Source organism: Drosophila eugracilis, unplaced genomic scaffold (assembly GCF_018153835.1).
Source record: "Drosophila eugracilis isolate 14026-0451.02 unplaced genomic scaffold, ASM1815383v1 contig_376, whole genome shotgun sequence".
Taxonomy (NCBI): Eukaryota; Metazoa; Arthropoda; class Insecta; order Diptera; family Drosophilidae; genus Drosophila; species Drosophila eugracilis.
Window position 1 is genome coordinate 328,543 of NW_024573234.1, and position 14,620 is coordinate 343,162.

General features: G+C 39.9%; 1 protein-coding gene across 10 annotated transcripts in view; it reads left to right on the forward strand.

Annotated features, from left to right (window-relative positions):
- Positions 1-14,620, forward strand: part of LOC108118518 (microtubule-associated protein futsch) — a 45,868-nt gene that overhangs the window by 5,627 nt on the left and 25,621 nt on the right. For 3 of the 10 annotated variants that reach the window (XM_017231263.2, XM_041818811.1, XM_041818806.1), the window contains 2 exons: positions 8,574-8,737; positions 8,943-9,900. In XM_017231263.2, coding sequence (XP_017086752.2) covers positions 9,516-9,900 — 385 coding nt within the window. In that variant the 5' untranslated portion in view covers positions 8,574-8,737; positions 8,943-9,515. Of the gene's footprint in view, positions 1-4,682; positions 5,461-7,278; positions 7,506-8,573; positions 8,738-8,942; positions 9,901-14,620 lie in introns of those variants that run through there. The other 7 variants (XM_041818805.1, XM_041818807.1, XM_041818808.1 and 4 more) reach the window with 7 other exon arrangements.

Sequence of the window (14,620 nt, forward strand, 5' to 3'; positions counted from 1 at the left end):
GTTTTATCGATATAAGATGATTGTATATATTAAGTCATTACCAACCAAAACGAATTTCACTGAAAATGATTTAAAGCTATAAATGCGTTTAATACGTAAAATAAGGTTTCTGAAATATTTATAGTTTATGTCTACCCTGGTTTGAAAGTGATTTGGTGTTGTCTAGTCGTCGGATCAATTTAGCTGCATCGATCGTTTGGTGATTCAATTTGGCACCTCCTCCATCACTGCAGTCAATCAACGATGAGCCATAATCTACCTGACAGTCCGCTCGCTAAAGCCAACCTTTCTGGGGTGACCTTTTAAGCAAATTGCGTGGGTAGCCGCTTTGTGATTCCCAAAGGCTGGAAAAGGCGTTTAGGGCACAGGTCGGTTTAATTATTGCCTTTTTGCACAGTTTTAGTTTTGTAATTGAATTGCATACCGGCGAATGGACCGTTGCAATCAGAAGACTAATAAAGGATTAACTAACGTTCAAAACATACATACTTAGTCGAAATAAGCGGCGGCAATGTCACTGTTTTTTGCGTTTATTACCAAAAGGTTATATTTTAATTTGGATTATGTCATCTGCTTAAAATAGGTTAACAAACCAATCGTTATCCGATAGTTCCACTTTACAGAAGTTTTATATTATGTAATACATATACTCCATCTTAACATAACGCGGTTAAATATTTTCAAAATATTTTCTTTGAAACCATTTCTTTTTTTCCTTTGAGTGTTATGACATATTCATTTATAGTTCGCCCAATACAAATAAGGGGCACATCCAGACACGCACTTAAACGCCCTTTCGCTGGTTGTTAGCCAACTGATGACCCACTCTCGAGGTGTCTGTGTGTTTGTGTGCCGCACTGTATAAATCCTTTTGGCCATCCCCTTGTTTTTGGAGCAGGACATGAAGGACATCATAGCCATTTGGCAACTGACAAATGCCGCACCAAAACGCCGCCATTGGGAGACTTTATTGAATTTGTTCTCTTGGCCAGACGACATCGGCTGCATTTTTAAAATTTTTTTGCTGAAACAGCGTTTGCTATTCCGGTTTAAACACAACGGCAAATGCAACGCGGCTCTTGTGGTTATCCTGTTCCTGTTAGGAGCCAAGCAGATGTCACTGCTTAACCTCTTATCCTCTATTTCCAAACGTTGGGAACATGCATTATATCTGGACTTCTGTGCCTCTTTGCTAGAAACAACGCTTTCTCTACTACTTTTCTATCCTCCAACCTTACTATATGAGAAAATTGTGCAATTCAAAAAACTTAAAACAGTTACCAGTTACCTTTGAGATTGAACTCTTCCCTTCTCTTTGTCAAACCCCTCTCCTTTTGGTCGACATCTCCTTATTTTCCTCTATTTGATGTGTACATCAATGTCGACGGCAATTTAATTGGACTATCCACGTGTCACAGAAGCTCGCAATCCACAGTGACACTCAAAAGCAGGTGATCTGGTGGTTCATTAGTCTTGGGGCTTCGGAATACAGAAGGAGGTTTAAATCTATCATTGAAGGATTGTAATTCTATTTTGTGGTTGCGGTGACTGTCGCATTGATTTACGCCAAAAACTTACGTCGTATTGACCCGCTGCAGTGCTCTTTACAACAAGAAAAATATGGAAACGGGTCAAAAACGCAATCAACGCCCAGCATCTGGCCCCAGCAGTTAAAAAACACCTTTTGGTGTTTTCCCGTCCGACCAGGTCCAGATATAGGATATTTTATGTTGTCTTGATCACTTCACAAATTTTAATATTGATATTTGATTTTCCTAGCTACGTCGATTAAGTCACTCCTCCTTTTTATGACCGCGCGCACTTAAAAAAAAAAAAAAAAAAAGCGGCCAACAATTGTATCTTTGACATTGAAATTCGTTACTAGGTATTACGAGAATACCCGAAAAAGTATGCTATGTATTTGTTGTCCTTTACTTAGGCTACGACGCAATTTCGGCCAAAAACGAGGGCTTGTGGGGAGAGCAAGGTATAATAAAACGCAATCGCTTGGAGCGCGTGAAGGGTGGTGAAGTGAGTGGTTTGTTGTGGAAGCCGCCCAAAAGAAAATGAAATATTAATAACAATGAAGACAACTAAAGCAGAGGAAATTTTGATTTAAGGCGCAGCCCTCATTCTTTTAGCCTTAAGACGTGTCATAAAAATAACTGAAAGAGGATATCGACATAAGGAAGTGGGGAGAAGTACACTTGGCTTCGACCTTGAGGACCTTGGACTGCGGTCGTAAGCGACCCTTCAAATAGTCATCGGCATAAAACGAACTATGGAGAATCAGTGACTAGACATATTTGAGGATATGGTATATATGTATACACTTGCCTGACTTGTAAAGACGGGAACAATTCTTTAATGGTGGATTTCGTGGACTAATTAATGGGCTCCACTGACTCTTTCACAATTTAAATAAATCCTTTAAAAGATTCTATAATAGCATGCGGACTGTGGGTTCAGGGACATTTAAGGCTTCATCTTCTGACTCTGCCCCTTATTATTTTTAAATCAAAAAAGAGGAAAAAAGCTGTCTTTAAAATCTCAGGTCGCCTGCACCACCGCGTACGGACCATAAGCGTCAACACAACTAACATGGAAAAGCGACTTGCCACTTGCCACTTCCGTTTCCGTCTGTCGACATTATTAGTACCACTTGCAAAAGCGCTAAAGTGAAGGGAGCTAAGAAAATCAATATAAAAAAGATCCGAAACTACAGTAGACTATGGTAACGCTGTTACGCTTGCTACTCGTCGGGGTCCTGTCCTTGGGGGCTGTTTACTGTGGATATTTATAGGGATAATGCTGCAAGCAGGTCCGAATTGTATGCTAATTATACCCGTTTCTTACATCCTTAGCTTACACCCTTTTCGTTGCCCTAGAAGTCATTTCTTCTAAATGGGCAAGGGTCATGGAAAGTTTTAAAGCAGTTATAATTAGAAAGCCCAAACATTTTATAACTTATAAAGATCATTCTCATAATAGAAACAGACAGTAAAAGCAATAAAGTCAATGGCGTCATAGGCGGACACGTTTTTTTCCTTTTAACATTTTTTATAGCGGCCGTGAAGTAATGGATAGAATAAATTTGGCGTGCTGTGGTTGTAAGTGAGCTGCGCGCGCGATGCAACTGCAGCTGTCCTTTCCCCACGCTCTGCCATCCCTTCTGTCCTACAAAGTACCCCAAAGTTTTTCTTTCGTGTTTATTGCAATTCAATATTTTTGTCTTTCTTTCGTATTCAGTGTTTCCCCCGCCTATCCCATCCTGCCCGAACTTCCCGTTCCGTTTTCTTGACTTGTGTCGTGTCACTAACTTTTTAAAAGTGGCGGCAGACAGAAAACATTGGGACAAAGTAAAGGCTCACACACAGAAAAAAATGGTAAATATCGATTAAATATGTCCCGTTTCATATACGAACTTGATATTAACTACGTAAGGTAAATGTTGATCAGACTCCATAGTGATAAATACCGATCAACTAGCCTTGTCTTGCTAAGGATGGCAGAGTATGTTTATTTCAAACATCAGCCACACCCACAGACCGCGAAAACCTGGAGTGCCCATATTCTTCGTTTACATTTATACATAACATTTATTTTGCTGACCACCAACAAATCTAATATATGTTGACAACATAGTATTGTTGCGGCACATGACTAGAATGGGTCTTCCTGTATTTAAAATTTAGTTTTGCCTCATATGGATCTGGAAATGTTCCACTTTGGTTGGAATAAACTGGGCGTGGTGCAGTCCGTTCCCTAGTGTTAATTTCGGCTCTCCCGAATTTCTTTCTGTAACGGTAGCTATGTGTCTGGCATTGTTGCACTTACAGTTGTCAAAGGCTAAAGCTTTCCTCTTCAGGCAAAGAAAAGTCTAATGTAAAGAAATTTTCTGGTTAAGCTGTATTTGAATTGCACAGAACACCAAGAAACTATACACTGCAAGATAGTATAAAACGAGTTCTTACTTCATTGCCTTCATATTTTAAACTTAGGATCATTTAAAAAGGCTTTATCCATTTTTAGATTTTTAGAATTTTTTGTAAGCTATTGTATAGTTTGTGAAAAGTTAAGTTTGGTTATTTTGAAATGCTTAACTGTGTTTTCAACGCTATACATCACATTATGTATGTGAACGTCGAACTTATTGGGGCTAGCTTTACTTTTTGGACTATACATATTTGTCAGAACAAATAAATCGAGTATAGTAGGTTATGTCTTCATTTTCACATACCACTTATATATACGTATATATATATGTATATGTATATATATATACGTACAATTACATATGTACATTACCCGCATTCTCGATTGCATCAGATACTTAGTGCTCGGCTTTAGCAACCGGCGGCGGCTGAGTTTTAACACCACTCCTCTTCGATTTACCCATTTCACCGTTTTTTCACTGTCGTCGTTTTGGCTGGCAACAATCAGCTGTTCGGCTCTGCTTCGCCAGCTGTCGGCTGCATTGGCCTCCATACGCCTGCGTCGCTGGAAGTCCGGCGTCTCTGTCACATGTTTTTCGAACATGCTCGAACAAGAACTAAAGTATGGACACTGCGTCTTCCAGTGTGCCAAAAAGGGCAACGAGAAGAGGAGGACGTTGCCGAAGACCAGCCGATTCCTCAGTGTGTTAGTGTGCTTCGCGTAGAAGAAGATGTTTACGGTGGGCAGTGGGTGGTACTGCAAACGGTAACGGGCGACTACCGGTAACGGTAACGGGAATGACAAGCGCAAGAGCACAGAAACCAGAAGCTAGGGTCGTTTTGTCGGAGATTCAGAGTCAAGACCCAGAGTTATAAGCATTCCGACAGGAGAGTTAAGAGAAACGGATAAAAAATCAAGCTGAAAGGCAAAGAAAATCAACTGAAGTTTTGAACACTAAATGCCAGCGCCCGAACCATCAAGAATCAATCAATTGGGCTCGAAAGGGTGGTGCGCCAAAGTTTTTCCCCAGAACCCCAGCAGCAGCAATACGGTTGAAGAGAGCACCCAAAAACACATCGACAGTAGGGACAGTGACAGAGACAGGAACAGTGAGAAAGAGGCAACAGTGACAGCAGTTAAAAATCAATATCCGTCTAAAGTTTATTTCGGTTTCGGTACGAACAACTCAGAAAGTATCAGTTGCTACAGCCGAAATTACTGTAGAAAGTAGTAGACTCAAGACCTAAATAGGTAAAAATAACTCCAAGCTTTTTGTTAATCGCGTCCGCTTTAATCTACAAATTCAACAAACATTTTTGCCAAAGTAATTGTGTGTCCATTTTGTGCTAAGCTTGAACATAGACTTAAAGAAGTAACTAACTATTTAAGAGTCAAAGCTTTAAGCAAAAAAACTTGTTCCATCCAATGCCATAACGTTAATTGAAGAACGGCTCCGCTGCAAACCATTGGTGACAAGTAATTATTCAGTGCTATTAACAAAGTTCATCCAAGTTTAACCAAAAGGTAAGTATCGAGTCCGGCATCGAGTTTACATGTAAATGAGTGTTTCGCAGGTGTGGGCAAATATATCTACAGACAGGAGTCAGGCCTGGGGGCGTGTTCAGCTCTACATGTTTCATGTGCGGCGGCATTGGCATCTCGCATAGCATCGACAGCCCATGCCCAGTAGTTGCCACCAAGCTATTCAAAATCAAACGCTTGGATGCGTTGCGCGCAGCTGAGCGCTACTCAAGCACACACAAGCGCACTCCGCAGCAAGAGTCAGCTGTTTGTATACCCATGTCATCTATCCCCCAAAACCGAGTCCCCAAACTCTTGGGGATAGAACAGCCGGCAAGCCGCCAGTCGACGGCTAAATCGATATCCAACTCTGCCATTGGCAGCTGTTTGCTAGCTAGCAATTATGCCAGAAGAAAATCAGATGGTCAGTAAAATGTAACTAACCGATGCTTATGACACTTATAATCAGTTTTCAATGATTCATTTGCGTTTAAAACTTTTACTGGAAGTGAACGGGAGCAACCCGGTCTTCTATGTTCGAGTGTATATTGTTAAGCTCCAACAATAGGGCTAACCTGTGACCAGCAAAGACTGAAATGGCATTTTTTTTTTGCAGTACTTCAGGTTTTTTTGTATATTTTTAAGTAGATCTATTCACTTCAAATCATATTTCCATGCGAAGGATAATTTTTTAGGAAGTAAATATTTCAATACAATACACATGACGTCATCTGTAAATAGCATGCTTATTTTGAAATTGGTTAATAGAGTAACTGGTATCGAAGCCCTTCTATTGTTTGTCCATATATACATATAAATAAACATAGAATTAAATTCGCTGTCTTTAGGAGTTCCATTTGGTGATCCTCGCTCACTTTTTCCGGAGCTGCCTGCAAATTGCGCAATTCTAGCTTTAATGCCGCTTACCCGCTGCTTCTGATTAGCAAAGCACTTAGTCTTGGTTCCAATTCTGACTCCATCTCCCGGTGTTTGCCGTTATCAGGCGCTCTTTTTCGATTTTCCTTTTGCATTTTGTTAATCGCTTGAGCCAGCGTCAACAGCTGTGAAGTGGATTTTAAAAGTTGCGAAAAATCGAAAAACTAAAGAATTACGGAAAGTATAGCGACATAGAGAGGGTATGCATGAGTGGGTATGGTGGCCAGGGCCGAAAAGATGCCGGTTCCATAAAGTGCCGGTACGGAGAAACGAAGAGACTGCCATAACCGCTAACTGGAAGCGGCGAGCCAGCGAATCTGAACCCGAGCTCGGTTTATTACAGAGTCATCCCTTGGACGCTACGAATCCACAAGCCGGCACCCAGGCTTCAATATCCTTGGAAAGCTAATCATCGCGACATTATAGTTGCGACCCACAATAGTTTGAAGTCACTGGTCTATAAAAGAGCTAAAATTTATATGATGGAAATCATATTTTTTTAATTAGGGGTTTCTGGAATATGAAACTAGTTATATTGTTTTGAAATTATCAGGAAACATTTTATTATATGTTTGAATCAGCATTTGGTCCTCGTTGCAAAAATTGAATCATGTGGTAGTCACTAATTAAAGTTCAACGTCACCATCTAAAAAAGGGTATTTCAGCATGGCCTTGGGAAGGACTTTCGTCAACACGCAGCTGGGTGGAAAAATGAAGACTGTCATTTGGGGAGCGACAAAGAGCGAGCGAGCCTGCGCCCAACTGGAAGTTCCAACAGCAGCAGCAGCGCAACTGGAGTTGCCGACAACCGACAACCAAAAGCCGACGACCGAATGGCGTCGCTGCCCCACTGGGCTCTTCGCTTCATGGTCCGCGATGTCTCGCTTCAAGAATCAGTCGTCGTCGAGCTTTCGAACCGTTTGCAACGAGCGCTAGAGCAGCACCCGTCAGGGATTCCTGTCCAGTTCAGTCGAGCCAGAAACTTCAGCCACAACTAAGAAGGATCACAAAGAGAAATAGCAGCTAATAAAGAGAGGAACAGAGATAAAGGGGAAAAGAGCCAAGTAAATTGGCCATTAGTTCTTTCGCCTAATTTTTTTTCGGTGTGTGAGGTGTGGTGGTGTGCTCATTAATTCTAAACCTTTATTTTTTGCGAGTGCCCCCCTTTTTTTTGTGGCTTCTTGCGGTGATATCATATAACACACAGCACGTGCTGAATGAAATTACCTCTTGATTCCGCTGACACTTTCTTGCCACAGCAGCTGGAGTTACGTCGATAATTATGGCCCCACTGCGCTGCGATCTAAAGGAATTGCTCCCGAAATAGCCGGCTCATGCATAATTTCCGCACTCAGATGAAGGGAAGAGAATAAGAGGACGAGCCTCACCCTCCATATAGAAAATGCCGGCAACTTAAAGCAAAAAACAAGAAAAATAACCGAAGGGAGTCCGATGAATCATCAGCAGCCTGCGGATACGGCACTTCGTGCAACTCCGGCATCGAGTAACGCATCGGTTTTTGGCCACAGGCACGCGACCAAATTGCAGTTTCTAGGGGGAGTTTCTAGGTGGAGAACGTGAAGGATTACGGCAGCCGGGACACGCCGACATATATACGTACATAAAGAAGTTTGTGTTGGTTGCTTTTTATAGTTTTCGGCCCTGCAGTCCAGCAAAAATAGAAAGGGGGTGAATATGGCGGAAAGTCCACGGGGTGGTGAAGTTGATTGTAACGACATGGCTCCGTGGCCAACGTTGCCATGGAGCGATGACGACATCTTTGCTGCGATATGCAAATAAAAGTCATTGCTTATTGATTCGCCAAATTTTGGAAAATTAGATATTGTGTTAAAGTAGTCATTCTGATCAATACCTTTGAAGTTCTATTTGGCTCTAAATTTAGTACTTGTAAATTGCTGTACGTGTCACGTATGAACTAAATATTATCCAATTTATTGTCCTTGAATTGTGGCTTGATAAACTTTCTGCTGTCTTCCATTATTCTTCCATCTATTCTCCATCCTCCTAAAACTAAGAGGTTAGTTAGGTCAGTTATTTTCGATTTAAGGGATTTGGAGATATTACATTGGGAATGATCGAACGGGTGGCGGTTGTCGGTTTCAGACTCTGACCGCATGCATTCCCCTAGTTAACTAGCCGATTTCTATTTTTCCTTGCAGATCCGACGATTGATGAAAAGGGTCGCCCAGCAAACGCGCAGAAAGTTTAAACTAAAAACCCAAAGAACACTTATAAGACAAAAAACGAATTTTCAAGATTAAATCGCAAATCCTATTCTATCGACAAACCAGTTAGAGGAAAACCAAAGGAACAAAAACTAAAAGTAAAGTAAATTGCTATCAGTAAACACTAGTCCAAATCTTCACTATATATACAATTACATATATATATATCTATATATACTTATATACGTATACATATATATGTTAACTATATATAACTATATATATATATATATATATAGTATATATATAACTATATATATATATATATGTTAACTATATATATTTAACTAATAATACTTCAAGAAATCACGCCTATTTCCACAAATCTTACTTCAAGTCGAAAATCCCAAATTCAAAGATTTGCATTAAAAACCGCAATATTTTCAAACCCAACACAGCTTTAAAGTGTGCACAATAACAAAGCAAACAAAAAATTAACAATAAAAATCAAAATAAAGACACTCAAGCCGAAAACAAAACCAAGACAAATTATTAATAAACAAAATCGAAAAACCATTAAGCAAACCGAAGAAAAAACCAAGGCAAGAAAAACTGCGCCAAAGTCACGGCCAGCAAACAAAAAGTACAACAATTAAACACAAAAATACTATAAGCATCGGCAGTTGTGAAGTGAAGCGTTACCACTGGCCACGCCTACGCCCCGCGGCTTAACTCTCCGTTTTAGAAATTTCCCGATTTGGGAGTGCATATTGATCTTCTTGAAATCTTGTGTGTGCCGACTGAAAAGCTAGCACAGGTGAACCAATTGTATCCCGGAGTGTCCATTCTTTTTTTCGAGTGTACGAAACAGTTTTTTTTCCGCGTAATCGAAGCCAGAGGCAAGGAAGAAGAACATCAACAACTGCACCAACTGTGATGGGAGATCAGCCAAAGGCAACGACATCCGCAATCGTTTCTGAAGGCGAACCCATGATGTTCGCCAACCAGGACTCGTTGCCCAACGGAGCAGGGGGTGGTCCTCCTCAGGTCCCGGATCAGGAGCAAGGCCAAGCGGAGCTTGGGGATACCGGGGACGATGCCGCAACCGATGCCGGGGCCAGCTCCCTGCCACCCTCAGAGATTGGTGGCCGGGCGCCCCTAGACACGGCCTGCTCAGACGCCGATGGCGGCGCGGCCTCCAGCTTGGCCGGTGGGATTGTGGGTCCGCCCAGTCCGCTAACTGGCTGCTACCTACTCATCGTCCTGGGTGAGCCGCATTCCGACGAGCACAAGGACAACATCTTGCAGCACCTGCTTAAGGGTAAGTTAATAAACCAAAAAAATTGTTCAATTCGGAACATTATTTCACAACTTATCAACATTAAAACATCTACAGCGTGCGCTCCTTAATGTTTTTTTCTTATCAAATATGATTATATATGTTAGAACCCACCACATAAGATAGTTTTATTCAATCTTCTCTAGTATCAACTGATAATTGAGTGAAATTGGATATTGATAGAGAAAAAGCAAAATATGTGTACTTCATAGGGCCGGTAATGCTAAATCAGAAATACTTGTGTTCTATAGCCGTTCCGGGTGTCGAATATCTTTAATAGTATACTATAAGAATCGGTTTTATATTTGGAATTCTACATTGGAATACTACATTTATAAAACTTACGCTCATGGAGTATTGACATGGAATTTGATTATGCAATAATTCTCATTAAACATATACTTACTTTAGTTTAGCTTTCAAACTATTTATTTATTTCTAATATTTCATATTTTATGATTATCTATTGATGTAAATTCAATTCGAAATTCAATGGTCTTTAATAAGCTAGAAATCGCATGCCACATGCTTTCAGTGAAATTTTTACCATATTGAATTAGCAAAATTTTGAGCCCAAGAAGATATCATTATTTTAAATGCAAGTGTAGAAAGTCAGGGAATGCAAATCAGGATTGAGAGTCTTTGATTCACTGCTTGTGGCCGCGGTCGTGGTCAAGCTTGAGCGATTCTCGTCGCGTGTCCCGTTTGGTCCCACTTGGATCGGTCCAAGTTGGACGCAATCAGTCCGATTTAGATTGTAGTTTTCAGCCTCCTGTACCGTCCAATCTATTTCGTTCCAATCAAGTGCAATCCACCTACTCCGTCAGCTTCTGCAGCTTTCTTACACTTTGCTGGCTGCCGTCGTCTCGTCTGCTGCTGCTTCTAATTATCTGGATGGGATGCGTTGTGAGATGACCGGCAGTGCCCAGCAGATGTATGTAACGGAGGTCGAGAGAAACGAGGGGATCGACTGTTGTTTTCATGTTCATATTTTACTTTTTTGCCATGGCGACAGAGCTTGAGCTAGTGAGCGGATGTAGAAGAAAATGAAATGGAACAGATATTCGACACCCGGAACGGGTATAGAACACACGTATTTCTGATTTAGCATTACCGGCCCTGTGAAATACACATATTTTGATTTTTCTTTATCAATAGCCTTTTTTAATAATTTTTATGGTTTCTATTAGAAAACAAAAATTGTTTTTATTTTGGACTATACTCCGTATACTAGTTGCCAAGCAGACTATAATACCCACAAACTCAAACTCAATCATAAATGTCGCTTGTAATTCGATCTAGGCAAAGAATGCAGGAAAGTGTGCAAGATTCTGGTAACAGGATGCAACTCTTATTAATAGTTTTTGATTGCATTACATAGTTAAGGGTCAAAATGAAGAGTTTTCTTCTGTACCTGAAGAAATACCTTGCCTATGCAGGTAGATAAACTCGGCTAGTTATCACTCCATAAATTATTTTATTGCATCTACGGGGTTCAATTTCGTTACGTCAAAGTTAATCAAATTCGGCTAATTGTCACTAGAACACGCAGGACCAGCACTTTAAAGCTTAAAGCATTTTGATTACAGTTCCTTCGTAATTAAAGTGGAAAAGTGGTTTGACGACTCGTAAGCACTAAAGGGTACAAGTAAGAGTGAAAAGCTTTCATTTTAAAAGCCAGCTCAAAATCTGAATCAGTCGCAAATTTGCAAGACTTGAGCTCATCCTCGAAACTACGTAGTAACTCGGTTGGCAATACTATGAATCGATGCCTTTTTTGTTTTGGTGCATTTGCAAAATTAAAAAATTTCTTGCATCATAATGTACCATACCATACCATTCTCCAGCTCATCAACGTCCTTGTTTTCCCGCATTCCGGACCAACATACAAAATCTCAGTCACCAAGTGATTTGTTGGTCGGTTGCCAAGTGCCAACTGACAATCACATCCCACAGTCACATGTTCGGGACAAGGCACAGCACACTATGACTTTATTCGGTTCTCAAAAGTCTTTAATAGGCTTTTTTGGTTTAGGTAAAAACTCTTAATTCCATATTTTAAAGTGGTTTGTAGCTCCAGCTTTGTCAAAATATGTTATTTGCAACTAACAACCGAAACTACATAGGGGGGAGAAATTAAGTTTGAATGTCTATTGAAAAAACATAAAATGACTGGGTCAGGAAGGTATAAGAAAACAAGCTTAATGAGATATGCCATTTAATACTTGTGCCATTTTTGGTTTGGTCGTCTAATTTTGGGAAAATGTTCTAGAAATTACTTATTCAAGTTTGAATGCAGATCGGCTAGGAACCGAGGGTTCTAATGCTTCTTACGATAAGACGCAATTTGTCTAACAATTGTAAGAAAGCTCTTTGGACGTTATTAAGTCAGAATCGTCGAGATAATGTGCACGTTGAGAAAGTTAGCTTGAGGATTGAACTGATACCGATGTAGGGTTAGGATAGGATAATCTAATAATACTCCGATATCTGTGTGAGTTTAAATGGAAGATAAGACATCGAGTGTATCTACCAGATGGATTATTATAAACTTGAAGCCCAAGGGAATTCTTAAATTCGCGCTGCTAGCGGACGCGAGAATTTATTTATAGTCAGTCGCGGAAAATAATGGAATGGAAAATAAAAAAAACTGCCGCAGACTCACGAGCAGTCATTGTGACAGGCGCAAGTCTATGTCAGAAATGTTTTCTGTTATATTGTTTGCTTATATTTTCTCACTCCTGGCTGTAAAATTGAAGAAACGTATACAAACTGAGGTGACCCCGGCAGATATATGGGCAAAAAAGAGGCAAATAGTGGCAGCTGGGACTCTGGTATGACGAAGGGATACTTTATTCCCTTTTCAATAGCAAGTCGTTCCTTTCCGTCTGGTTTACAAGGTGCTGTGGTGGGTGTGCAATAATTCTCTCTCTATAATAAACGTCATATAAACGACCCTCACGTTGATTAACCCGGATCAAGTGTTGATGAAAGAGTAGAAAATGAGATAAGCTCTATTTAGTTTGCCCTTTAGTGGCTCCAAAAGTCAAATTTAGTGAAGGGTTTTAAGTTAAATATAAATCTAGTATATAAATACTAATTTTTGCAAAAAAAAAAAATATATACCAGAAACTGAGTGCCGTTCTATGCGATTCTCAAATATCGCACATAAGCAGCACTCCTTTTCGGTATTAAAAAAAATGTTAAAGAAATTTTTAAATAATATTTGGTAAGTGAATTAATGCCTTCTTCGGATTGAATAGTTTTATACTCCTGGTAAGTAAGCTGTGTCTTAATAATTAAATTTATATGTTAAAAAAAAAGAATACATATCCGACGATATTCTGTGGCCAAAACCTATCAAAGTCTGTGTTCATATTTTGAGCCAATCGATAATGTTATATAATTTTTGCGAAACTAACTCGCACATTTTACTCCTCCTCGTGCAACATCGGCACATCCCCGCACATATATTTGAAGATGACCTTAGTTGTTGAAATTCTTATAAACTACATTCCCTCCATCATATCGAAAACAAATTTGTTTCAATACCTTACTTACTTTTAGTCTCTTTTTTAGCCAAAATCGCTGTCTTACCATTTCTCATCGTTTTGTTTGGGCCTCACACACAATTTTCGTTTTTTGTTCTCCTTTTATAGCCTTGTGGAAGCCTATCAACATTGATTAGCCATTAGGAAAACTAGCACTTCAAAATATATTGCGCATTCATTCTGACCACCAGGAATGGGGGATAGCAGAGGTGACAAAACTTAGGCATGACTCAGCATTGAATACGAATGTTTTTCGAATATCAGAAGAAAATGACGCAAGTTTTTATGCCAGCATAATCCAATCCAACGTGCTAATCTAACCTTGTAAATTGCAAATCATTTTACTTTAAACGTGTTCTGGCACTAACAGATGACTCTGGAAGATTAGGCTCATCATGGAAATAAGTAAATATTTTATTAACATTGAAAGTTTATAAAACTATTATAGTTATATGTAATAGCTATCACTTCATTATGGTACATAAGTCGAATTTTAGTACTTTGTCAGTTAAGGAGCTCCGGCCTAAAATCGTCTTTTCTCTCTTCCCCTAGCCTACGTTCAGCTCTGTTCTAGTTAATTACATTTCTTATCGGTATATAAATATCGCTGGGTGCGCAATAACATCAACGCCATGTCCGATGTATGATGTCCTTGTTCATGTCCGTGTCCGTGTGTTCTCTTGGCTCATCAAGCTTGTCTTATCGGCACGGGGCAATCAAGCGCAGCATTGTTTTCGCTTTCTACATTCTGGCCTACTTTTGGTCCTCATAAATTGGCCTGGTTCTTGTCCCTTTGCTGAGCCAGTTATTTACTGCGTCTCGTTTAATTTACTTTTGATTCGCTTTAATTGTTACTGCCTTCTGCATTTTACTTTTAGTCCAACAATGTTCCCTTTTATTCATCCACTTTCTCGTACGTCCTTTAGCTGTAGGAGCTGAATAAACTCTCGTACTCCTCGGCCACTTTAGCCTCCCTCTTCATTCATTTTTATCTAGAGCTTCTTTCTTGTCATCCACTTCACTCGATACGTAAATAATGGGTGCAAGTGCTTAATTCCTTTTTAATTGTATGTGTTTGTATATGCATTTTCAAACATTTAGGCGCCTTTCCCACTTGCCTTCTCGAATGCACTTTCAGGCGCAGGAGAAGA